Source organism: Falco punctatus (genome assembly GCF_963210335.1).
Source record: "Falco punctatus genome assembly, chromosome: 5".
Classification (NCBI taxonomy): Eukaryota; Metazoa; Chordata; class Aves; order Falconiformes; family Falconidae; genus Falco; species Falco punctatus.
Genome location: NC_137584.1, coordinates 6,765,230 through 6,791,017, shown reverse-complemented (window position 1 = coordinate 6,791,017; position 25,788 = coordinate 6,765,230). Strand labels below are relative to the sequence as shown.

General features: G+C 42.9%; 1 protein-coding gene across 1 annotated transcript; it reads left to right on the top strand.

The window, feature by feature from the left end:
• Positions 1-365: 365 nt before the first annotated feature.
• On the top strand, positions 366-25,270 carry NT5E (5'-nucleotidase ecto). Its single transcript, XM_080389378.1, has 9 exons — positions 366-1,489; positions 5,994-6,216; positions 11,438-11,626; positions 15,808-16,005; positions 17,491-17,642; positions 19,414-19,522; positions 20,309-20,458; positions 21,972-22,172; positions 23,877-25,270. Exons 1-9 carry the CDS (start codon positions 1,151-1,153, stop codon positions 24,032-24,034), a joined length of 1,719 nt encoding a protein of 572 aa, XP_080245504.1. The 5' UTR covers positions 366-1,150; the 3' UTR covers positions 24,035-25,270.
• Positions 25,271-25,788: the final 518 nt, after the last annotated feature.

The following is a 25,788-nucleotide window of genomic DNA, read 5'->3' as shown; positions in this document are numbered from 1 at the left end:
GAAACAAACAGACCAAATGAGTTCAGATTCCATCCTGTGGACTTTGGGTACCCAAGAAACCAGGGCATGACATCATCTGGCGGAAAGGAGACAGCAACTTGTACAGCCTCTGTAGTGCTGTAAGAAACTGTCACTTCTCTACACAGTGGGGAAGTTCCTAAGAAAAAAATCGACAAGTCAGTTACTGCTTACAATGTGTAATTGTCCAAAAGTTGCAAGAAAGTACATGGAAGTTACAGCACTCCAAAAGCTAACCAGAAATTTTTTCTCCAGATAATTTTGTCAGTTAATAGTGGTAGAAGACGTGGACCCACACTGTGGACACAGGACTTAAAGGAGCAGGTGGGGCCACCAGCGAGTTTGATTTACCAAATCTGCGATCACCCCACGCCGAACCCCAAATGAGTTGCTTATTTCTTTAAGGCATTGGCAGGTTTTCCCCTAAGGCTTCATATGCCAAACCGCAGCTAAAAGCTTAGCACTTAACCACGGAAAGAAAATCTTGAAAGCGATTCATGAGTCTACACCGAAAACTCTACAGCTATAATTAAATCAACTCTTAAAGCAGCATAACTCTTTTTAGGGCTGAAATTGCACTCCTTACTTTAAGCATCGTTGGAGAAAGAGGAGGAGAGAGTTTGAGTGGAACCCTTGAAACATTTTCATGTGAAGCTTTGGAAACTCCTTTCAACGTACTAAACATTCACCAAGGCTTCCTGCGAGCGCTGGAGTTTGTCCTTTCGCTGCTGGCTGAATTCTCATCCCGCCTGACCTCCAGCAGCCGGCTGAGGGCCCGTCCCCAACCCGGCAGCAGCTGTGCTGTGGGGAAGGACGGCAGCGGGACTGCAGGCGGGCGCAGCCCGGCGCCCGCAGAGCCCTGAGGGGCAGCGCGCAACAGCCGCGGCGCCGCCCGCCCGACGCGCCCCTGCAGCCCCGGAGCACCTGCGGCCCCGCGCCCGGCGGGCAGCCCCGGGGCACCTGCGCCCCCGCGCCCGTGCTGCGGGCGGGTCACGGCCGGGGCTCCCCGAGGCGGCCTGCGGCCGTTCCCCGCGGTTCGCCCGTCCCCCACCGCGCCACTCCCCGTCCCTCCTCCCCTCCCGCAGCCGCCCCCCTCTCCCGGTCCCGCGGAGCGGCGCGGAGCCCCCGCGGCATGGCGGGGCGGGCGGCCGCGCTGCGGCTGTGCGCGGCGGCGGCGGTGCTGTGCGCGGCGGCGGCGGAGCTGCGGCTGACCCTGCTGCACACCAACGACGTGCACGGGCGGGTGGAGGCGCAGGGCGCGGGGACGCGGAGCTGCGCGGGCGCGGAGGGGACGGCGGGCTGCTTCGGCGGCGTGGCGCGCCGTGCGGCGCAGGTGGCGGCGGCGAGGGCCGGGCACCGCAACGTGCTGCTGCTGGACGCCGGGGACCAGTACCAGGGCACGGTGTGGTTCTCCCGCTTCAGGGGCCGGGAGGCGGTCCACTTCATGAACCTCCTGCGCTACGATGCCATGGTAAAGCGGGCCGGGGGAGGCGGCGAGCGGCGCGGTGGGGGGCTGCCGCCCCCTGGGTGCTGGGTCTGTGCCCCCCTTTCCTCCCCTGCCGCCGTTTCTTGCGTTGCCGCTTTCTTGAGTGTGCAGCGTTGCACGGGGAAGGCTGTAGGACGCGCTAAAACCGTGGCCGGAGGCGGCCGGGAGGTAAGCGAGGAGAAGAGAAGCAACGTGCTTGGCGAGGGGGACCCGGCCGGGTGAAGTCGTGAACTGGCAGCCCCGTGGGCAGCCAGAAACCGGGAGCTGATGCCAAGGCTGCACCCAAGGAAAACCAGCGATGCAGGGGCAGAGCTCCCCTTGGCGGGGCGGGCAAGGGGCTGGACGGGCTCTGTTGGAGACGGTCAGCAGAGGCATGGAAGCCAGCCTGGCAAAGCCGGGTGAGGAGCCTGGCCTGCGATAGAGGGATTAGCCCTGGCCGAGGCTCATGGCTTGCCCGGCTGGCTTCGGTCCAGCAGCAAGGGACAGATGGCACATGTTGGTAGTGCTGTTTTGAAGGGTGAGGATTTTTGGTTTTCATCAGTCCCATCCTGGTCGTGTCCAGTCCCACCAGAGCTGTGATCATGATGTGGTTCGGGGGGCTCTGTGTGTGTGGCACAGGGACTGTAACAACACCTTTGTGAGGGAGCTCTTTGAGACAATGCCAGTCCTACACCTTTACTCTGTACTCTGTCTCTTTTGGTTGTCGAAGTGCTCAGAGGGAGGTAGAAGAATTTGAGAATGAGATTGGGGAATGTCATCCCATGTTCTTAAATCTTTTGTCTCAGCGCAATAGCCTATTAATATATAAAGAATTATCATGGCTTATTTTGCTTGCATACAACCCCAGAAAGGTGAGAGAGATTAGTTATGTCTGAGATTGACTGTGTACTTATTTCATCCCAATTCACATCTTGAGAGGAAAACCGTCTGTGCATCTCACATCCTCTGTCTTCATCTTCTTTGCTTTCTCTGGAAAGATGGCCCTTTCCCAGGTAGCAGTGGCTTCACCCGTTTCTTCCCTCTGCCTCAGAACAGCTATGGAAGGCAAAGGGATGCTCCAGTGCGCTCTCCTAAGCTAAACACACTTCATACTACACATACAGGTCTATGAAGGATACTGCTCCCTGTGCACATGGCCTAATGAACGGTTTCCTAATTGCAAACCTAACATTAACAAGGTTTTTCCTCCCAGTGGTGTTGGGCAGGAGTGTGTGCATTCAGGTCTCATCCTGACTGAGAGCTGGGGAGCACTTTGGGCTTCTGCAATGCAGAAATAGCTCGAGGTAGTTTTTCTTACCTTTCTTCCCAAAACTTGCTGCTGACTGTTGTTTTCTGGCTTGCGTTTCCTGGTTTGACTGGTTCATGGGGAGGCTGGGAGCTTGTAGAGTTCCTGATCATATCGCAAGAAGAAATTCTTTCAGGCAGCATCAGCAGCATTGAACTAATGCTCAGTTTTAGAAACATGTTATGTAGGAAGCATCTGCTGAATATTTAGGAGATCCAGTGAGCTTTTGCATTAGAATAAGATTAAAAAATAATTCCACACCATACTGGATAGCCAGAGGCTTGTACTGGAGGCTAATGCCTTAGGTGAATTAGTCAACCACTTGCTGTCTGTGGAAGTCCTGCATATTATAGTTTGAATAGTCAGTGGATAGAAAGGGACAGGATAGACTTGAGAAGCTACAGACACTTCAGCGCCTTTCCTCTGCTACCAGAGAGCCTGAGAACAGATGCTGAGTGTTGGGCAGTGCTGCAGCATCCTTTTTGGTTCTTCTGTCAGTGGACCATGCAGTGGGGGTGATGGCGGGGGAGGGGGGGGTTGGGTGGGGAGCACAGGGAGCAAGAGCCACCGCGCTGCAGAAGGGTGAGCTAGTGTTTCTTTAAGCTAAATTTGCGAAGTCACATCCCTAACTGAAGGGGTTAGGATTACTCAAGTGGTTAGAAGTGTGATACAGGAGTAGGATTACAAACAGGATAGAAGAGGGAACATGAATTACAGAAGGTGTTACAGCATGGGGCAGGAGCCATAGGAGGATTTAGGGCAGCCTGCCAGCAGTAGAGGTTTGTTCTACGAATGGGACAGGTTTCCTTTTTTTAGGTTTGCCCTTTTCTCATTTATGCGCGTTATCACCTGAAGCCTATTTTCTCCTGTTTAGCTAGGTATTGCCTTCCAAATTTTCTTGGTGCTAGCCTTGCTTTTTGGTGTAATGAAAACCGATATCCAAATTAAGTACTGCAAAGGCAGCAGTTAGAGGGATGATGGAAGTCTTCTAGTTTTACTTACAAGTTGCATCCTTCTGCTAATTTGTATCCTGATTTTGAAATATTTTTAGCGTAGTTTCTTGTGAAAAGGATGATTATATGATCTTATGCTGCGTGTCTGAATATTTGTGTTTATTCTTCCTTGTGACTTACACTTATGTTGGCCGATGGATTCAGATTTGGTGAAGGGACGTTGCACAGGTACAGAGTCCTAGAAGCTCTGGGCATAAGGGTAGTTAGGTACAGGAACCCAAAATGCCCCACATCTTCCTCCCCAGAGGAGAAGCTGCATCAAAAATTAAACTGTATTATTAACCACAAGTGACTTCTCATGAACGACTTTACCCACACCATGGGAAAAGTTTTGCTCAAAGCTTGTATCCTAATGGACATGAAATAGTCCAAATGCAAGATACAAGTCAAAAGAAAAATTTCTTAAGTGGTTCTTTTTGCAAGTTTTATTTGCAACCTTTTTGGGGGATGTTTAATTGTATATTTAGGAGGAACGGAAGGCATATGCATCAGCCAAAAGGAAATAGCTTGTTACCATTCTGAGACACTCTGCCAGTCTGTGAATATCTTTTCAGAACATCAGTCAGCATCAGAATGAATTTCCTTAAAGTGTTATTCTTTATTATTATTTATTTTTTTACGGCAAATTAGATTGCAGTTAGAATACAGTTAGAAGTGGAATATAGTTGGAGTGCATTGTACCTTCCCAAGTCAGGATTTTCTTAAAGATAGTTCTTGGTTCTTTTGGAAAAGTGCCCCCGCGGTGTGCAAACAACTTGGCTCCTTCCCCAGTGCTGAGTAGTGTTCTCACTAGCATCAATGAGAGAAGTTGGTTGCCAATGCAAGTTAATGCCAATATCCTGATTTTGCCAGGGGGCCATTGGCTGCCTGCCTGTGGGGATCAGAGGAGTCAGGAGCCTTTGTCTCCCTCCCCAAAAGAAAGATGTTGCCAATCAGTTGGTTGAAATACTGAGCTTCCGTGCCTGTAGGGGCTTCAAGGTCCTGCTTGGGCTGGAACGTGATCAGGGTTAATATAATCTGTTAGAGGAATAAAAGTTGGAACGAACGCATAGGAGTTGTTTATCTAAGGAGAGCAGAGAGATACATAAGTCTTTTTGGACGATGAATGTGACTTTCCCCACTTAATCTTCAGAATGATATGAGCACGCTTTTGTCTGCAAGAGTCGGCCCATTGGCTTCAGCACCCCTTTCATGCTTTGCTCCAGCTGCCACCTGAAAACTTGTACCAAGTTACCATGTACCGAGTTAAGACTATTACCATGTTTCTATAGCTATATCTTTTCCTTCACTAACACCTAAATATGCTGCAAGGTTCTTGCCTATATTGTACTTTCGCAGGGTTGCTGCCTAGGGAGGTTTTTCTGGCTGTCAGCAAACCTGCAGGCACAGGCATGTGGTGACTTAAGCTGAGCGTGAAAAAGGGGTGGGTAGGAGGAAGTTCCATGGTCCTTTAGGGTAAGTCGATTTTTGTCTGCTTAGTCAGCCTAGAACAACTAAACATTCTCATCTTGTTGGAGTTACCTTGCTAATAAACTCTCATTCTGTGTGATGGTCTTAGCACTTTACAGTGTTCTGCGCACCGCTACTGTGGATTGTCTGTGGCGATTAGCTGATAAACACTGGACCTTCTACTAGGTCACAATATTGATAATGGCTCAAAAATGGTATTTCTTGTTACATATTAAAGCACACAGGAACTCTTACTAGATGTGAACTAAATGTGTTTAAAAAACTGTAGTCCAAGCACAGGCTCTTAAAATTCATGTTTTATGCAAAGATAACAAATACTGTCTTTGGCATTTAACGTTTTCTTCAGTATTTTTTTAAAAAAGTATTTTCTGTACACAAAATACATGTTTTCCTTTGTGGTTACTGCAAATCCTCTTTCTTGCAGTTACAGGATGAACCCAGTGGATTTTAATCTGGTATATGATTACAAACACTTGTTAGGTTTTAGATTTTGACTGTTCACATCTGTGTTGATGTAAGAGTCTGAAAAGCAAAAAGCTAAACCTAATAAACCCCAACCATTTCTGTGTTCATGAGAAACAATGTGCTGTTTTAGACAAGATAGGGTTTTCTCCCCTAGAACATAGACTTTGGTTTTTCAAACATACCTTATATATCCTTCATGAGAGTATTTAGACTGAATACTGGAGGAAGAGTCTTATTTTCTTCTTGCTTTTTACAGGCTTTGGGAAACCATGAGTTTGATGGAGGTGTGAGCGGATTATTAGATCCTCTTCTTAAAAATGCTAATTTTACAATCCTGAGTGCAAACATTAAGGGGAAAACCCCACTAGGAAATGAAATGATGAAATATGTTAAACCTTTTAAAATAATACGTTTTGACTCAGAATCAGTAGGAATTGTTGGATACACTACAAAGGAAACTTCTTTTCTTTCACAGCCAGGTATGTTTTCTTTCTTATATAAGTTTATATCCTTTGTTACTGTTTTATTACTTGCCCACTTGTTTGAATCCAAAGATGAATGTTTGCACCTGAAAAGTGAGGAGTTTGTTGTTTTATCAGTATTTACTTGTATTATTCAACTTTGTAACTGCCTGATTTTTAAACTGGAAAAGGCTTGTCAACATTAAAAGCGGTTTTCGTAGAGACCTGAGTTACTTAGGATCACTGAACTATCTAAGAATATAAGAACGTCAGCGAGATTGCAGGAGAGCTGGGGAGTAGCTTTGGGGGTTTTATTGTTGTTTGGGTTTTAAATTCTATATTATTTTATATTTTATTGTCATTTATCCATTTAAACAAATGTTAGAACATCAGTACAGCTTGTCTCTAGAGTGAAATGTGTTCAAACCAAGACATTTCTGTGTGTGTTGAAATGTCGCTCTTGGATGCCTGCATGCTCAAGCCTTAGTAAAAGCAAGGAAAGCTTCATCTGTGTTTTTCAAGCAGAAGTTGCCCAAGATGTTTTTAGCCTCTCAGATATTTCCAGAAATTAGACTACACAAGGAACAGCCATTCAACTTTTACCACAATTGCTTCATTCATGAGTAAAATTAGAGTTGATGAGGAAAAAGACTTCTCAATTTCTGACTGTTTTTTGGAACATTTAAGGGTTTGGGTTTGTTGAGGGTTTGGTTTTTAGTAAAATAAAATGGTCTACTGGAATGAAAAACACATTTAAATCAGGTGAAGGAGATCTGAGTCACTGCCTCACCGGTGAAAGTTCAGCCCCCCTCTGACAAAATCAGACTTTCTTCCCTGGTTTTTGCAGTAGGGATGCACTAAGCACCGGTGTAATACTTTTTCCACAATGAGAAAAACCTTCATATTATTACTTCATTTTCCATGGCTTAGTAATAAAGAAGTAATGCATAGTTCTCTTGAGAAAAAGAATATTCAATACTTTGAGGAAGTATTAGAATATATAAGTGTTCCTTCTGTGCTTTTTAATTCTTATGCTGTATGTTTAAACTATCAGGAAGTGGACGTCTGAGGTCAGAATAGACTTCTGTATCTCACTTCTATTTTACGGTTACGTGTTTTTAGAGTCCTTTTTTCTCCCCCAGCGAGAAACCAAATTTATCTGTATTTTGTGTAGGCAATAGAATTTCATCTGTGTTTGAGGGCATGAGGGTAGATATCACTTGACACCATGCTAAGTTTGAAAAATTGACAGGCAACCAATATTGTTCATCATTAAGGGTTAATAAAATAATCTCTGCTCTTATTCCGAACAGCCATGTTGGAGTGGTGAGGCCGTCAAATTAACTTTCTTCCAAATAAGTATACTAGAAGAGAATCCAGATAGTGTTGAAATGATTCTCGGAAATGTTTACATACATTTCCAATAACATCCAGACATCATACTGAATGCCTCAGTATGCTGAGACATTATAACAGACATTATAACCACAACTAGAAAAACAGCATTAAAAGGGAAGGCTTATTAGCTCCATAGATGGACCTGAAGCAGCCCTAAGCCAAGTATATCCCACAGTGTAATTGAGCAGCAAGCAGGGAGAATTCTAACAGCAACGTTCATAGGGATCAGAGTTTTTATAATTTCTCACTTTTCCTTCTCAGTGTGTAGAGGAACATTTGGAAGCTTTGAAAATGTGAATTCAGGATATTATGTTAATACAACTCAGTGACTATATATCCCCCATGACCTAGCAGTCCTTCAGACTGATAAAATCATGGCAGAGGTGGGTCAGTGGCTAAATAGCTATCAACCTAATTCCTTAATTTAGTGAATAAGTTACGTTCCATACTTTAAGTTCAGCATCTTCCTTATCTCCATACACTTCTTCCAGATGATTCAGTTTTCTCAGACTCGGCAGCAATTGCTTTGGCATGCTGTACACACTTAGAGCATTCTCAAGGCAAATAGGAAGCTTGAAAATGCTGAGATGTGAATTCCTACGTAACTTCTTGTGGAAGTCTTTTTTGAGTGTGATTTCTTCTGTTGTTAATTCTCAGTAACTTCCACAGAATCATGAAATTACAACTTGTACTTTTCATAGTCTGCTTAAAACAGCTACCAACGTACTTGAACAGAGTATAAAGTCCTTGAATCTCAGTGTTTGCATTGTGAAGGAAGTTAATCTCTGCCGAAGGTCCTGTTAATGTTACTGTTTGGAAACTGTAGGACTGGGAAACTCTTAGCACAATTTATAGATTACAGCCAATTGGCAGTTTTTCTCAAGTTCCCCTGTTTTGCTGTATACAACTATCTCAGCTGAATGCTTTTCCACGTCCTGCAAGAATTGTTCATAACTTGGCACATAGAGTTGTCTGTGTATTTGCTTTGCACTGATAATACCAAGACCAGCTTTCTAGTATTTGATGGTAGCAGCTCGCTTGCTTTAGTTCTGCAACGATGTTTTAAACCCCATGAAATAGTTAATGTCTTTATTCGTCCTGAGAGATGCTACGTACACATTTGGTGCTATGAAATAATACATCTCATTTAGTCCGCTGTCTTTTTGTATTAAGTGGAAACCCAAAGCTACTTACTCTGTAACCCTACAGGCAGCAAAATATTTACTAGAACTATCAACTTGGCAGAGTTTTCTAAAAAGGAATTTTAATTTCCATTTATTCCACTCTATTCTGGCTAGCTTGCATAATATTTTTAATATGGAGCCGTTTCTTTTTCCTTGTTCATTTCTAGCACAGTTTGGATGTTTTATCTGAAACACTACCCCATCTAAAAAGAGAAGAGGATGTCATGTCAGTTTAACGCCTTGAGAGAGGTGAAAAAAAAGACATGAGCAATAACTAACACTTAAATAGACACTTTATTTCAATTCAGATTGTTTTGAAAAATGTGCAGATGAGTGCTAAGCAGTATGTTGCTTTTTTTCTGGTTTCGTAGAGAAATGAGCGCTGCATAATTTCGCTTACAGTTTCCCACTGTATAACTTTTGAATCTGGTGGCCCATTTCCACTCAGTTGAATCAAGCGCTCAGATGACTAGGATGCAAAGCTGTGTGAGATGCCACGGCTAGGTCGCAGAGAGGGGGTGCGAGAAGCCCCTGCAGCCCACAAGCAGGAATCCCTTTCTGAGGGCGAGGTGGGCAGCAGGCAGTGGCTGGGTGGCTGGGTTGGCAGTGCCCTGCCGTAACAGTCCTGGGGGAGAGATGGATGTACTGGCACAGGACAGGCCTTGTTTTTTCCCCTCATTATGAAAGTAGGCTTGTTTTAATGAGGGGGAACAGAGCTGGTGCTGGTGGGGAGGGTTTAGTTATCGTGGGCCACCTGGCTGCATGCCATGGGAGAAGTTAGCCTGCGGGCAACTGCGGGCTAGCACAGCTCGTCAGTGGCTCGCTCTTGCGCTTTGTTTAGAGAGCTGAGCCCCCTTTACAGAACTGGTCCCCACACCATGGTGTGCATGGCTGTCGTAGCTGGTCCGTGGGTGGTGAGATGAGCACGGGAGAGGCCTGCAGTCAAGGAGCGTTCCTCAGATTTCCTCTTCAGCCACTAGTTCTGGCCAGGCCCAGATTCTGTCAAGCACAAGGATGTATAAAGAGGGGTGGGCTGCGGCTGGTGGCTTCCTTCAGCCTGGAGAAGGAAGGCTAAGGGGGAACTAAGTGCAGTCTGCCATTGTCTTAAGGGGGTTTATAGAGAACAGAGGGACAGACTCTTCCCAGAGGGGCACAGAGAAAGGACAAGAAACAATGGGCTCAAGTAGTACCGCAGGAAATTATGGTGGGACATAAGGAAAAAATTTGCCACGGTAAGAGTGGTTAAGCCATGAAACAGGTTGCCCAGAGAGGTTGTGGAATTTCGCCTTGCTTGGACGAGAGCCTGAGCGTCCTCATCTGGCTTGGAGTTCCTGCTCTGAGCAGGTTTTGGGCTAGATGGCCCCTGGTGGTCCCTTCCAACCTCAATTAACTTATGATTCTTTGATTCTAAGAAGAGGTCCACGGGAAGAAAATGTGGGGATGCGCTGCACAATTCACTCCACAATGTGCATAACAGAGATTCCCTCTGGCAGTAACTGAACTATTCAATGGGCGTGGTGGTGAACCAGTTTATGTAACCCTCTTTTATCTCTTCCATTGTAGCAGCTTCCTCTTTATTTCCTGAAACGTTTTGCACTGGATTGTGGATTCGTTTCGCTTCTCCCTTTGTTATGAAATAATGTAAATCTTTTGACTTAAAAGGCGTATTTCAAAATGGTTTGATCAAAAAGCTCTGCAGGAAGGAGAGGTAGAGCAGGGGATTGGTAGAAATGTTACTTGGTTGTCTTCACCGGAAACTTTTGGATTACAATTTGTTGACTTGTTTGTAAACTCTATTCTCAAAACTTTGACAAAGAAATTAGCCTTTTACATAGGAAGTCCTTTTGTGCAACCCAAAACGCTGTGCCCACGATAAAAGTACATGTTTGTCTAGTGCTGTTGTAACTATTTGTCATGTTAGTAGTTTCAGCAGGCACAGAAACCGGGCAGAAAAGTGGTGAGTTTCCCAACATTGTGGTCTGGGAAAGGTTTCTCTTTTCCAGACTTTCTGTTCTTTATGTTCTTATTTCAGCGTGGTAGCTCAGTTGTGTACTGTGCTGTATCGGTGTTACTGAGAGTGGGTCACATTAGGTGAGATAATATGTGCAAAAAGGCAATTTAGAGTTTAGTGTAGGACTTTGAAGAAACTGCTGTTTAAAGCAGGGTGGGTGTGTGTGTGTGCTGTAGTGGGAAGGGAAAGAACAAAATGAGTGTGGAGTAAGAGAGAGATTAAACTCAGGAGAAGATAGAAGATCTCAAAAATATTATTTGAGGAAAAAACAACTTTCTAGTACAATACAAGTGTTTATACTCACATATATTTAGTTTCCCTTCTTTAGTTAAATAATAAAAGCCATTTAATTTGATCCCACAATTGGTGTCACTAGAATTTTTTTATGGAGTTACAACTTGTTTACTATAGGCAGTTACATACAGCTCAGTCCAGGAATGTTGTATTAGTCTAAGCACACAGGTGCTCCTGAGAGACCGGAGAAAATCAAATTCGATCAGGAGCTTGAACCAACTACAGGCCTTTGAAAGCTACTGACATTTAAAGTTCCACTAATTATACAAAATAGTATCTGATATAAATTCTTTTTTTAAAAACTAGTAATTAAGGTACTTTGTAAATACATTCATGTGTTTTTTTTTTAAAGGGGATGATGTAATCTTTGAAGATGAAATTGAATCACTGCAAGTACAAGTGAATGAACTCACTGCTATGGGAGTGAACAAAATAATTGCACTAGGACATTCTGGGTTTACTGTGGACAAAGATATTGCCCAAAAAGTGAAAGGAGTGGATGTTGTAATTGGAGGACATACAAACACATTTCTCTATACAGGTATTTTACTTCTTGCTAAAATGTTGCTTCCAAAGCAAAGCTGAAACTCTTTCTTTTTAAACTGAGAGAACTTCCACAAATATATTTTACTGCTGGCTGTACCGGGCAAGATTCATAGCTAGTCTATATCTATGCATATCTATAACGTCCATAAGAAACTAAATTAAAACAGTCCGTGAGCAAGAAGTGCCCTGACTCGCTGAGAGGTTCCATAATGCTGTGGATCTTTGAGGTGACCTGTACAAAGTGGGACAGAGGAGCAAAGATGGTAATACTGGTAAATTCCTGCCAAACATGTTTTACCTGTTTCAAGTGCACACATACAAAGGAGTAAATTAGATGTTTACATTTAAACTTGTGTGTGACTTAACCAAAAAAATCAATCCTGTAAGAATTCAGAAGTAATACTGATGTTGATTTTCTGTAGAATCTGATTCTGTATTCATAGGTCTCCATAAGCTCTGCCATTAAAAATCTTTTCCCAAGTTTTCACTTCGGACTTTATTCTTTTCCCTAGAGGTAGACATCATTGCAGAGATAAACATTGTTGATCTGATTTCTTACGCAGCAATGCTACTTTAGGAAAAAAACCTGCCATCAGCAGCTTCTCCAGTGCTGCTGCCTTCTGTATGTTGATTTATAAGGACACAAGTAGAAGAAAGGCTGACGGGTGAGGTTTTTTTAAACCATCAAAGATAGATCATTAAATTTAGCAGAAACTTCATTAACTGGTGGAGACTGTAACAGGAGCTTTCTGTAATTTTCAGCAAAATTTCCCTAATCACAGCGATAGCACCATGTACCCTAGGAACTCAACCACTTAAAGGTTTTGCGCTGTCCATTTCATCCTCTCCTCTCTCTGCTCATCTTCTCCCACTTTCTCATGCTTTTTTTTTTTTTTTTTTTTTTTTTTTTTTTGGTCTTATCTGGGCTCTTCACCTTTCACTATCCCACTTGTTAAAGAGAAACAGTTGCATGCTACAGTTATACATTGAACAGCTGGGGATATCTCTTGAATTTGGCCTCAGGGAATAACTTTGATCACGAAGCTGGAACATTGACACACCTACCTACAAGTCAAGAGGCTGCACTTTAGCATAGGGGTGCAGCAGAGGAGTGGCCAAACTGGAACAGACAACAGGACTGACCATCCCAATTTTTTGTCTCCAAGAGTCACCAAGGGGGAGCTGTGAGAGAACAGTGGACAAGTCTGTGGACGTGCTGTATTCAGATCTGCCGCAGCCTCCCACCACCTTGCAGTTCAGGGACTTCCCAAGCCAGAAGTGGTGTCTTGGTATTTTCTTGCCCCCACTGGAACTTCTCTTCCCTGAACTTGCCCCATCTCCTCTTGACTGCCTTCAGCCTTCACAACAGCCAGTGGCAGGGTGTTCCACCACTGACCTGCACATCCCGCTGAGATGAGAGACCAAAAAACCTGGGTCTTTTGTCCTTGTGCTGCCTGCTGCCCACTGGTGGCATTTTTTAGCAACTTTATTGAATTATTTTTGAGATGGGAAAATCAAGGATGCACGCAGTACTCAAAGTGTGCATTCATCATGGGTTATCCAGACTCTTTTGCACAGGCTTGTTGGTCAGTGCCTGTAGACAGTTTGTGCCTTGAGGTGGTAGTCAAAATGCTCTATTGGGTGTGGTCCAAAGAGGTGCCACCCTTCCTAACTTGCAAGCATGATCTGAAGTGCTCCAGGAGTTGAGATACCTGAGTTCACAACTTGTCTAGATCTGTAGGAGTTCACGTGCATGTCTCTTGTCATCCCAGAGAGTACCCAGCTCTCAGGCTAGACTAGGTCTAGCTGTTCCATCTTTCCCCATTTGAAGATGTACAAGATTCACAAGGCAAGACTGAGCACACAGGATGGGACTCTGCAGTCCTTGGGTTAAAGTCCTCAGCAGGTTCTGGTCCATTTTTCAAGGGATGTACTGTTTTGATAAAACAAGTCTGTCTTTTTTTTTTTTTTTTTTTTAAACACTGGAGAGTTGAGAAAAATAAAAAAATAAGAAGAAATATCTGGGGGAGATAACATCAAAAAATATGTATCCGCTTATTTAGTCAAAATATGTTTTGTGACAGAATGTGGTCCGAGTCTATATTTTTTATTCCAGTTGCTGAGAAACACTTGCTGCTCTGCCCAGGAGCACCGTGAGTGCGTTTGTGAGCTGTCAGCCAACACTCACAATGAAATAGCCACATCTATGGAGGTGATTTGACTGCACAGTAAACCATCTAATTTTAAGTGTCTGCGTGTGTTTCTATGTGTACATTAGGCCTATAAATTCTCATTTAAACAAAGAGATGTAATCAATAACTGGCAGCAGAATCTGGGAAAATCTTTCAACTTGGTTTGCATGGGTGAGTACCAACTTATCAGCTGAATCTCTGGCTGTCATGGAAGTTGAGAGACATACTCCCATGCAGACAGCTCTGCAGAGATATCTTGATCTAAGGGCCTAACCCTGGACTAATCCAACCTATCTGTCTCTAAGACGTTTGCAAATCTCCAGTTTATACACAGATCATGCAGCAAATGTCTTGACTTGTTCAAGTGTGCTTTGGGTTTGTAGAAGTGATTCAAACAGTAATGGTAGTTTTAGGGTAGAGTATTTTAATTACTGTTTTTCATCAGAAGGGATAGTGTATTAGCTAAAACAAGGAAATAGGAAAGTATTATACATTCTTCAGTTACCCGGTATGAATTTGTACATTTGTAATGGAACAGCATCTTGCGCTTTGACTGAGATGTATGCATGAGTTTTGTGTGCATAAATCCTGCAGGATTCTCGTTGGCTGCAGGATTTCTTAAATTCTTCTGAAAATAAATATTGAATAGTGCAGAGGTACCAACAAGAAACCGACTCTGTCAGCCAGGCTGAAAGTAGAAAAACTAGTTCTCTGGTAAATTTGGTTCAGCTTGTAGTTTGTTACAGCCGTTCTCCCTGGAGGAGGATCAGAGATAAATATGAATCATACTTGAGTTCTAGGAGGAACATTTGTCATGCCGCTTATTGCAGGATTTCGTATTACATAAACAACTGTAAATGGAGGGAAACGGGTTGTTCTGTGAGCAGTGGAGTGAAAATCCTGCTTTCCTCTGGATCCGTGTCCTCTGCGGCTGCCCTCCCGTGCCCCTGCCCCACTGGCACCCAGCCGTCACTGGCACAGGGGCGGGAAGTGCCGCCGGCTGTGGGGCAGGAGCGAGCAGTCGGCTCTGAGGGGGCTCTGCAGTGGGGCCGGCCATGCAGCCATGACGCCTTTCAGAGCTGGTGCTGGAATAGAAATATTGATGGGAGTAACAGGGGGGAGCCAAACTGCTCCGATAATATTGTCAAGGAGACAGGGAGAAGGCTGGTACCCTTGTGACAAGAGCTGGGCTGTGCACTTTGCTGCTTTCCTCCCCTGAGTGGTTTCTAAATCCTGCGGTAGCCTATACCGATTAAGATGAGATCTCTTTCTTTTTCTGTAAATGCCTTGCTTTAATCTTCCAAGTGTTGCATCTAGTCACCCTTCAAACTTTGCAGGTTAATGAGTTTTAAATCCATGACCACATAACTCTACTGGTAATGAAGTTTGCTTTTGCAGAGGGTTTGCAGCCTGTCTGAAATTTTGGAGGCTAAGTTTGATGTAGTTGATAAAACAATCAGTTGGGTATATGCACCGATTCATGGAACTGGTTCTTGGCATTCTGACTGCAGATTATCAATAAAAATGGTTTAGATTTTTTCTTATCAAGAAGTTCTTTGTATGTCTTACTAACATTCTCATTTTCTATCCAATGCAGAATAATGTAGCATGAAGGCTTAACAATAAACTTTTCAGCCAGATGCTGGTATGTGTGCGTTACTGAGAGGTTTGGATTGCAGTAATTGGAATGAAAAGTTCCTTTGTTGCTATTGTGACATGATGTCATGGACTAGTGTGCTGTCACAACTTAAAAAACACTGTGGCAGTTATTAGAGCCCATGCCTGAAAACAGCGTTGTCTGTTACAAAATAACATAACTGAACAATCAAATGTGTGCTTGTCATCCAATACGTTCATTGTTGTTTCTGCTTCGTACCCTCTTCGGATTTTTTTCTAAGGCTGAGAAACGTCTGATACGGCGTTTTAATAATTCCTTGAAGGTCACATGAGCTGAAGACCTGCTTTACACGCGTGTTTTGTGCAGGCACCCCACCCTCTACTGAACAGCCAGCTGGCCCGTATCCATTCATGGTTGACTCAGATGATGGGAGGAAGGTGCCAGTTGTACAAGCTTATGCTTATGGAAAGTACCTTGGTTACCTAAATGTTACATTTGACGAGAAAGGAAATGTAGTTGAAGCGGTTGGAAACCCCGTTCTGCTGGACAGCAGTGTTCCTGAAGGTACGTGGGCTAGATTTTTGAATTTGCCTGCAGCACTCTACTACGAGTGTTACTACGTTAAATACACAGTACAATGTGGAAGGAGAACTCAGATTTCTTCCTGAGCTTGCTGTTCCCTCTGTGTAGGGTTCAGGCTGTGTCACGGTTGTACCCGTTTGCCTTTGTTTCTCTTTCTGAACAGTGGCCTTTGAATATACACAAATTTAGTGTGTGTTTTTTATAGGAACTCTGGTGGTGCGCTACCTTACCATTTAGCAGAGCCCATTTCAGCTAGTCCTGTAATTATGATTTAAAACGTTTTGAGGACTAATTTACACTGTTTTGCCAGAGGTTGGGTTCTTCAGAGCAGAGTTTAGGGCAACATAGGAAAGTGGAAATGTTCCACAAAAAAATTGAATGGCAATGTGCAGATCCAATATAGAAACCCACGACTTCTTGTTTTCAGTGCTGAGTGTTCAGTGTTTCAGCTCTGAAACATTTCAAGAACTGGGAGGAGGAGAGGCTCTCTGTTGTTTTCTGTTCATAACTATTCAAACTCTTTTACCTGCTTTTTGTCAGCTCTGTAATTACCTGGAGCTGGTTCTTTAGTCTTTGTTTCTTGTCCAGTGTTTGCTGTATGAAGCTCTGAGCTTTTATCAGACTTTCTAGGTTCTACCAGAGTTTTTATAAAATCAGTCCTTTAAAAATTATTTGTTTAGAGATATTCTTATTTACTGTGTTATTCTCTATGTTATTCTCAGTGATCTGTTAATGTAATGAGATGATGTAAAGAGACTTTGCATTCTCTCTCTGATGTCAGTAAAAGTTCAGTAAAAATTCAGATACATAGGTGCTCTTGTTCTATAAATGTTGCCATTGCTGACAGTTCTGTGGCAAATTGCTTAAAACTAATCGCTGATATAAAACAGTTGTGGCATTATCTGTCTGTATATACAATCTCTGTATGTGAGTTTTTTTCTGAAAGAACTAGATTTGTACCTGGCAGATAGATATGCATAGAGAATTAATTTCTATAAAGTTTTTATTCCTTAACATTGATATTTGAGCTAGTATGGCTTTTAGCACTACCTTAAAGGGGAGGAAGCTATAAATAGGAAAAAAAAAAAAAGATATGCTGTCAAATAAAGACCAAGCTCATTTGTATATTAAAAATTCTCTCACCAATCAAGGTAGGTGCTAGAAACCCCATCAATCAGAGGTTAGAACAGGATTGGGCAAAAATATTTTTACCTGTTACAGAGGAGATAACCTTGCTGTGGCACAGGGATGGCTTGTTCACATGACTCTTGTGTCCTACCTGCTTCCTTTCCAGGCTTTTTTTAAAGTGAGTGTAGATATTGTGTTGCTTGAAGAGCCTTTAGGGAAAGTGTAACGTTTTAGGATTATGAAGAGCCAGTTTTTTTTCCCTAAGCTCTGTATTCATTGAAGTGTCACTAATGTGAGATATGTACGATGCTTATTTTACACTTTTATACTGCTTTATAGATGAGCACATTAAAGAAGAAGTGGAAAAATGGAGGAAAAACCTTGGGAACTATTCTCAAGAAATTGGAAAAACCAGTGTTTACCTGAATGGTACAAGCCAAGCATGCCGTTTCCAAGAATGTAACATGGGAAATTTGCTCTGCGATGCTGTGGTAAGATGTTGCTACCACAGGTGGCAACCACGTCTGAGTGTTACTCCAGAGCTATTAGATAAATGCTCCCCAGCTCCACACTGTCAGCACGTGGGCTCTGTGGCGCTTTCCAACACTGTAACATCTAGCGTGTCCCTAGAAAGATCTGGCAGAAGCAGGGCTGTAAGTGAATCTTGCTGTATACAGTAAGGAGCAGTTTATTCTTTGTGTATATCCTCATATAGAGAACGGCTTGTTCACAGCTGGCTCTGAGGCTGCGGTTTTAAGAGACATAGCAGTCTGATCTAAAAGCCCGTTCCTCAAGGGAGGAGGAGAGCCTGGCTTCCCTCCCCCTCCCCTGCCCTGCTACCAGCCCCCTGCTCACAGCACTTACACTCGCTGGGCTCTGCGGTCACTGCTTTTTAACGCACTAGCCCAGGAAAAAAAACAAAAACAAAACGTGGGTAGTTTTCTGCAAAGTTACTCATACGAATTGTCCCCCTTGAAGAGCCCAAAAGGTGCCAGCTGAGGCAAAGGAGGGGGAAAGGCCACACACACAGCCAGGCACAGAAGAGCTAAAAGCCCCCAGCACCCCAAGCCAGATGGAGCCACTGGCCCCTGCTGCGTCCTGACAGTATCGCTGGGCTTTAACAGTCATGTAACACCAGAAAGTCTCTTTATGAGAAGTCACTTCCAGTTTTTAAACTAGCTGGTTTTGATTGGTTTACTGTCCCGCAGCAGCACTATTTCCTTTCGGTGCTCCAGGGAAAAACGTTCGCTAATGTGGCTGTTTCCAGAAAATTAGCATTGCCATAAATGTCCAGCAGCATTGCCACAAAGTCAGGAGCCAATTAATAGGAATGAATTTTCATTTAGATATGTCCCCAAAGCTGTTTATCCAGTCCATGTGATCTCTTTTATTGTAATCCTTAAAATAGTCCATAGTTCATGGTATAATTTGCAAATTTGATTTGGGAATTCTGCATACAGTTCTACTAAAATTGCAGCACCTTGCTTTTTCTTCGTGCTAGAATCGGTTATATTTTTAGTTGACAAACGTGATCAAATGCTTTGGCAATTTTCAGCCTTAAAGAAAGTAACTCCATACTCTTTCAGAAGTCTGTAGTTTTTCTTGCTGTACATTTTGTCTTGGGAGGTCATATTCTACTTTAGTTAAACTGATGTTTCTAGACAACCATCTGCAGTCACCAGTGGAAACACAGATTACCCTTCATGTTCTTTGCCTCACCAGTTCTACACTTGCTTTCCTCTCACCTGCCATGCATTCAGGGGCATCAAGGTGAAAAACAGCCTGTTCCACGGGCTTTAGTATTTTGAGTTGTCCTGGGAAATGTAGAGACTGAGAAATTTAGAAGATTGATTGAGTGGTCGTACTGGGTCGAAACAGAGGTCCGTTTAGTTCAGTGATGCTTCTCCAACAGTAGCCCAGAATCTCAGAATAAAAGGTTGACAGACCCAGATGGCATTTTACAAAGGACTTTAAAGGAACTCAAATGTGAAAAGGCTGTGACGTTGCTAACAGTACTGTGTGAGCCCTTGCTTTAAACTGCCTCCGCTCAGAACTGGAGACTTGCAATCCCTTCGTTGATTATGAGTTACAAACTGAAGAATATCTCACGGATCTGGCCATAGAGAATAACTTTGAAGTTGATGTCAAAGAACATATAAAACCTTTTTGTCTCTTTTCAGTCTCAGGTTGTATTGGATGTAAATTTCCAGAGCCTAGACTAAGTGAAGATTAAAAATCAGTTTAAACATTTTCCTTTGGTAGCTTTATGAGAATGTCAGACGTCCGGGTAAGAAGTCGTGGAACCATGTTTCAATGTGCATCCTGAATGGAGGTGGGATACGGTCACCCATTGATGAAGAGAGCACTAATGGTATGTAAAATTACAAGCTTGATGACAACTTTATCTGGAAGGGAGAATCAAGTTACCAAGCAAGTGTGAATACAGTGTTAGGTATGAGCTTGTTTTGATGGGATTGGCGTAGTGTTTGGAAGCGATTTCAAACTTTCTCAAGTGGTTATCCATCATTACAGCACAACTGCCCTCAGGCTGACATTAATAAATTTACTAGCATTGTTTGCACACAATGCTTTTTATAATTTCCTTCTGTCCTTGGAAAAAAGCGGATATTCTTCACCACCTACTGTAGAGTGTCATCCGGTGTGGTCACTGGGAGCCTTCTGTTGTCTGCTGTAGAATAAGTAAATTCTGGGTTTTTTCTGAATGCTAAGGTTTTACAGTTTTTATTTTCCTGTTGTCACATAAATGAAACCTGAAATCAAACACCTTTTTCTGTTTAGCTAAATCTTTGTGTAGGACTATGTAAGTAAATCTTAAAGCGATTGGAAAAACTGCTTGACTTAGTAAGAATAGCTGTGTTTCTTCTTCATCTTAGGTTGGTGGTTTGTGATCTCCTCTGCTAGAGTTACTTGAATAGCAATACCTGCAGTTACATCACACTCGGATTTATTGGTGTTGATACTTGATAAAGATGCAGGTTCTTCGATTGGGACAATGTGTGTGATTCTCACCTCTAGTGTCCCTCGTTTTCTTAAATTGTATTTGCCACATTCCTTGTCAAAAATGTACTGTTAAACAATCCTAAAATAATTTTGTAAACTTAGAAAGAAAGAAGTAAATAAAGTCTCATTCCCCCAGGTAGCATTACTGTGGAAGATTTGCTTTCTGTTTTGCCATTTGGAGGTCGTTTCGATTTGGTAAGAGTAAAAGGCTCCACTCTGAAAGAAGCTTTTGAGCACAGTGTGCACAGATACGGAAGAGGGAGCGGAGAGCTGCTGCAGGTTGGAGGTACGTTTTCTCCTTTCCTCGTCTCGGTTTTCCAAACCAGCCATCCCTTCTGCTGGCCTTGTTTGTGTCACTCCTGGAAGCCTCTGTAAGAATGGAAATCAAGTCGGCCTTACATCTTAGCCCCGTGCCTCGCACATGCCAGCTAACTAATGCTGTTTGTCGTGTGTACGTTTAATTGAGCTGCTGCAGCACGCCGGCCATCGCTGTTCCCTTCCGCAGAGACAGGATTCCCAGTTGTTTCAGTAACCTGTCACGGCAGCAGTTTAACACTTCACTTAGCTACAGGAAGATGTAATTGAGTGTAGCTGGAACACAGTAACAGCTACAACAAACTCTGGTTTTTGCTTCTTCACTGCCAGTCTACCTGAAATCCCGGACGGGATGCCTCTGCCAGTTATTGCCAAATGTCAGTTTATCAGAATCTTTTTGTGCGATTGTCTGATGATTGCTGACGGTTCTCGGGGTAGTCCAAGTGGGCTATGGAATTGCTTTAGTGAATTTCTAAATAATGTAGGGATGAACAGTTAATATTAAAAAAAACTATGCATTTCTTGAATTGCAGCTTCCCATATGTTTATCCAGACGTGTACTTAGCTACAGTCATGTTTATTCCTGGTCTCTCTGTGATGCAGTGCAGGTTTTATTGTTTATTTAGCGGAAAAACTAAACTTCAGGGGCGGGGGCTGATGGATTTTCCCCCCTTCCTGCCTCTCCCCCCGCGTAGCCTGGCGATGGGGGCACTACCCCATGCAATCTAGGATCCCCGCAGGCCAAGGACACAACCCGTGTCTCACACTTTCACCAGTAAGTTAACCATGTTCTTAGGAACCACTAAGGTAAAGCAGGAGCAGCCCCTTTGCTTGCTGCCTTCTCGCAGAACCAGAAGGTAACCAGGGGACTGGACAGGGTTCAGGAGAGAAGATCCAGGGCAGGAGGAGGGGCAGGGCTGGCAGAGCCTCTCTGCTCTGGATGAGCTGAAGTGCTTCCTGATCAGCAAATCCTTGGCAGTGCTGTTCTAGGGGCCCAGGTGTCCCCAGGCTTTGAAACCGCAACTTCCAGCCCTGCCCTGGCTTGCTTTTTTCGGGACAGTACCTATTATCCGTAATAGCTGCTAAGTTAGGGTGGCTGGCTGGCTTTAAAAGAAGTCATTCCAGGCGACAAGCCAGGGGAATGAAAAAATGTATGACTACAGAAATAAGGGAAGGTATTTTTGTCTTGCAGTATCCTAATCCCATGACTAGTCATTTCCTTCTGTGGAACAGTGACGAGAACAGTCAGATAAGTAACTGAGGCGGGACAGTGCTTCGGTAATTCTCTAATCTCATGAATTTTCTTGCCATAAAAGTTCAGTAGTGTGCAAGAAAAATGGGGTGTTAACTGGTATAATTCAGAATGATACAACCTCTCAGTCACAGAAGCTAATGTAAAGAATCAGCTGAAGATGGTGGAGGACGGTGCTTCTAGCCCTGTGTGTTCCATAGACGGAGTGGCATTCAAACGTGTATTTTTGTAGGCATCCATGTGGTCTATGATCTCTCCAGAGCCCCAGGAAGCAGAGTTATGAACTTAGAAGTGCTTTGCACAGCCTGCCGCGTCCCAGCCTATGTCCCCCTCCAGATGGATGAAATATACAATGTGACTCTTCCATCCTATATGTTATTTGGAGGAGATGGCTACCATATGCTGAAAGACAAAAATCTGGGGTACACTAAAGGTAAGTGTGGGCACCAACAGGGTAGCAGACAAACAATTCCCAGAAGTTAAAAGATCTTTTTTTAGTACAAGTCTCAGGCTTGTTGCTTTTACTGTAGAGATTAAATTTGCTTCTAATCTGACTGCTCTGGATTGCTAGTTTTGGTTGTAGCCAGCAACTATATTCTTCTTCAGTTAAATCACAAAAACTTCAAAGAGAAACTGAGCCTTACCAATTTAGCACTGCTTAGAGAGCAGTTCTAAGGTCATGATAAATCAGAAAAGAAGCAAAAAAACGCACTGTGGAGAGTTCGTATCATGTGTCCTGCCTTGCACTTGTACTCCTTACTAAACAATGCATCAAAAAGAAAGGTGCTGTTTTATTTAGACCTTCTTTTTCCACTGTATAGAGAGAGGTATTTGTGAAGATAAGAATCGTTACCTCTGCTACTAAAGGACATGCAGCTCAGGCAAGCAACACAGAGGGCGAGGGGAAAGTTGCTGACTTGTTCTGCGGCAACGAGCCTGCCCCTCTGCAAGCCGCGGGACTCCCGCAAGTTGTGCAGGCAGCAGCATGCTGGAGAGGTGGAGAGGAGGCGTTCTATAATGCTGGCTTAAGATCCTCTGAAGCTGCACGCAAACGGTTAGAAATGCAGCATTCATACAATTGACACACATCTTTAGGCCAAAGGGAAACTTGGAAAAAATTTTGAGATTACATTTCGTTATTTCTGAAAACAGAAAAAGGATGTAGTGCTGTATTTAAAAAAAAAAAAATCTTCTAGGAACATATCTACATTTTGCAGAACTTTGATTTCCTTTGTTCTGCTTCTGGATGGTAAAAGCGTTCTTTTATCAAAAAAAGAATTCCCCTATGGACCTTTGTTACAGACTGGTTTTGTGGTTCTACAGAGTATTTCAATTTAAAGTTGATTCTTACAGGTAGGACTGGTGTTTTACATCAAATTCAGCCTCCAGCTTGTACATTTGGGAAGGCTGTAGTTTTCAGTAAATAGCGGCGTATGCAGAAACAAATTCACATAGAGAGAAATCATTAGGAATAACAGAAGAAAACAACTTGAAAGGTTTTGGTAAGGGCTCCCAGTAGAGCAGAGGGGCAAAACAATAATTACTTTTAAGGTGGAAGTGTTGTACTTCAGGATTGTAAGAGCTTGGATCTTGCAATTACAAAGAGCTTGCGACATGGTTGCCAGCAGGGACTGAGGAGGGTGTGTCTGACTGCAGAAAATCTGCGTCATACTTTTGTGCGCACACACTAGAAATAATTCTTTAAAAAAAAAAAGTAAACCTAAATTTGAAAAGGTGTAAGCGATAGCTTTGCCACATCTATAACAAACAAACAAACAGGTGGGAGACAATCTACCTAAATCTGACTGGAAGTGTTATCAGTCAGTTACTTATTGTAACAGATGCAAAACAACAAAGCCAGACAATGCAAAGAGTATTCTTGTCTGGGTAAAACGTGAGTTGCAACCAAAAATTCTGGTTACAAACCACCAGATACTTTACCCATGCACAAGAAAACTCTCCACACCCCTGCGCTGTCTTGATGGGTACCGATTCAGCATGGAAGCCATAGAAAACACTTCAAGACTTGAGCTAAAACTGCAATTTTAGACAGGTTCTTAAATTTTGATTAAGAGCAAAGCTGCTGCAGAGAACATGTTTGTGTTTTTGTTTTTTGGGGTTTTTTTTGTCTGTTTAGGTGAACCTGATATTGAGGTTGTTTCCCGTTACCTTCAGAGAATGAAGAGAGTTTACCCAGCAGTTGAAGGTCGAATAAAGTTTTCTTCTGGAAGTCTTATCGAAGCAAGCCTTACCCTGATTTCTGTATTGATCACTGTAATATTCTTGCATACTTGATTTTTGCTCACTGTGTGTTTGTTTGGATGAAGGCAGGAGGAGAGATGATGCTGATGAAGGGAAAAGAGAAAAGTTTTCTTTTCTACACCTTAAAATGAACAAGTGTGTAGGTTTCTGCACGTCAGCAGTAAGCAGCACAAGCCATTGTCTTTAAGATACAAGAAAATACACAGCGCAAGCTCCGCATTAAGAGTCATTGAAGCACACCGTGCAGAATGAGTTGACAGAATTCATGACTTCTCTTAGTCTGAAGCAGCAGGTACCCACAGTGCAGTTCCAGGTTTCAAGAAGCAGTTTCCAGTGAATACTAATGCTCCATCGTAAAACCACCACACTCACCCAAATGGGGTATTTTTAACTTGTAAAATTCTTTTACCTGCTTTAGATATTGATTCCAGTAATGTAAAGCTTCTAGAAAGGATTTATTATAGGTGTATACACCTTTCTTTGATTTCTGCTCAGCGTTAAAGCTTTCAGTCTAATAATTCTGCTTTGCTTCCAGTCATATTTATCATACCTACACCAGTGCCTGAAAGACCTGGATTAACCTCAGTGTCATTCAAAGTATGAAGTCTGTTTACATGCAATTATTTTTTTTTCCATTTGACTTTCGAAGATACAACATCTCACTTATTAATGGAAAACATAAAGGATGTGATGAAAGCTTAATTTTATTTTGATCGTTTATAACAAATTGAATATATACAATTCAATAGGACCAGTTTGGGGACTGTATCTAGAGTGAGAACACAATCTATGACTACGTTTCATATAAATAGCTCACTTTTAAACCTTTTTCTGAAGACCAAAGCACAGGACTCCTGCCCATTACCCTATTTGTCACGTTCAGAGGGAATGCTGGATACATGCAGCGACTCCTGCAGCGCTGTGGCATCCTTTGGAAGTAGTCCAGCAATGGGGCTTTTTGCAGCATAACCCGGCTTTGTGACACTTGTGATCATAACTCAAAAGCCTGTCCCTGCTATGGAAAGACTGTGTTTAAAAAATACACAGGTCTAAGAGGCTAATGAGTATAAAATCAGAACACATTAAATGCTAAGTGTACGTTTCTGTACAATTTATCAAGAAGTGATGGCTTATAAATGAGTGCAAACGATTATTTTTCTACAATTGTTCACATTTGTAATTTTAACATCAATGTGTTTCCATATTGTTTACTGCTGTATTAAACTGCCTATCGGTGTTTTGAATAAACCTGCTTTGTTTTTCTGGAAAGCGTACTATACTTCTTCAGACCAAAGCTGCTCACCTCTTAAATTCACTGCACCTGCAGATTTCAAAGAGGAGGTGCATTAAGATAAACATTCAGTATGTTTAAATTTCAAGACCCCATTATTTTCCACATAAATTCAAGGGTTGTGCCTGAAAAGATCTGGGCTACGCAGCTGCATTAGGTAAGTTGTGTTAGAACAGGGAGACAAACACAACTGACCTTGACACACTACTAGTTACAACACGTTGATTGATTTGTCGCTACCAGTCCCTAAAGTTGTTAATTTACAGAGTGGTCTTCCTCCAATCAATGTAATACCAGTAACAAAGAGTGCACTTACAGGCCAAGCTGCACCTGCACACCAGTTTTGAAGAGGTAACAAATCCTTTGGTGTACCCAGAAAGAAATAACACTTCAGCCTTCTTTTGACAAACAGAAGGAAAAGGTCTGCAGAAATAATACAGATAATGCAAGCTGTATTGACAACACTAATACTGCATTAGATTGTTCGTAAAAAAGG

What these genes read in the sequence shown, in the direction of transcription:
- NT5E (XM_080389378.1), top strand. Translation starts at nt 1,151, where the DNA reads ATGGCGGGGCGGGCGGCCGCGCTGCGGCTGTGCGCGGCGGCGGCGGTG. An exon ending in TCCTGCGCTACGATGCCATG is followed by an intron (nt 1,490 to 5,993) that starts GTAAAGCGGGCC and finishes TGCTTTTTACAG; the next exon opens with GCTTTGGGAAACCATGAGTT. An exon ending in TGATGAAGAGAGCACTAATG is followed by an intron (nt 19,523 to 20,308) that starts GTATGTAAAATT and finishes TCATTCCCCCAG; the next exon opens with GTAGCATTACTGTGGAAGAT.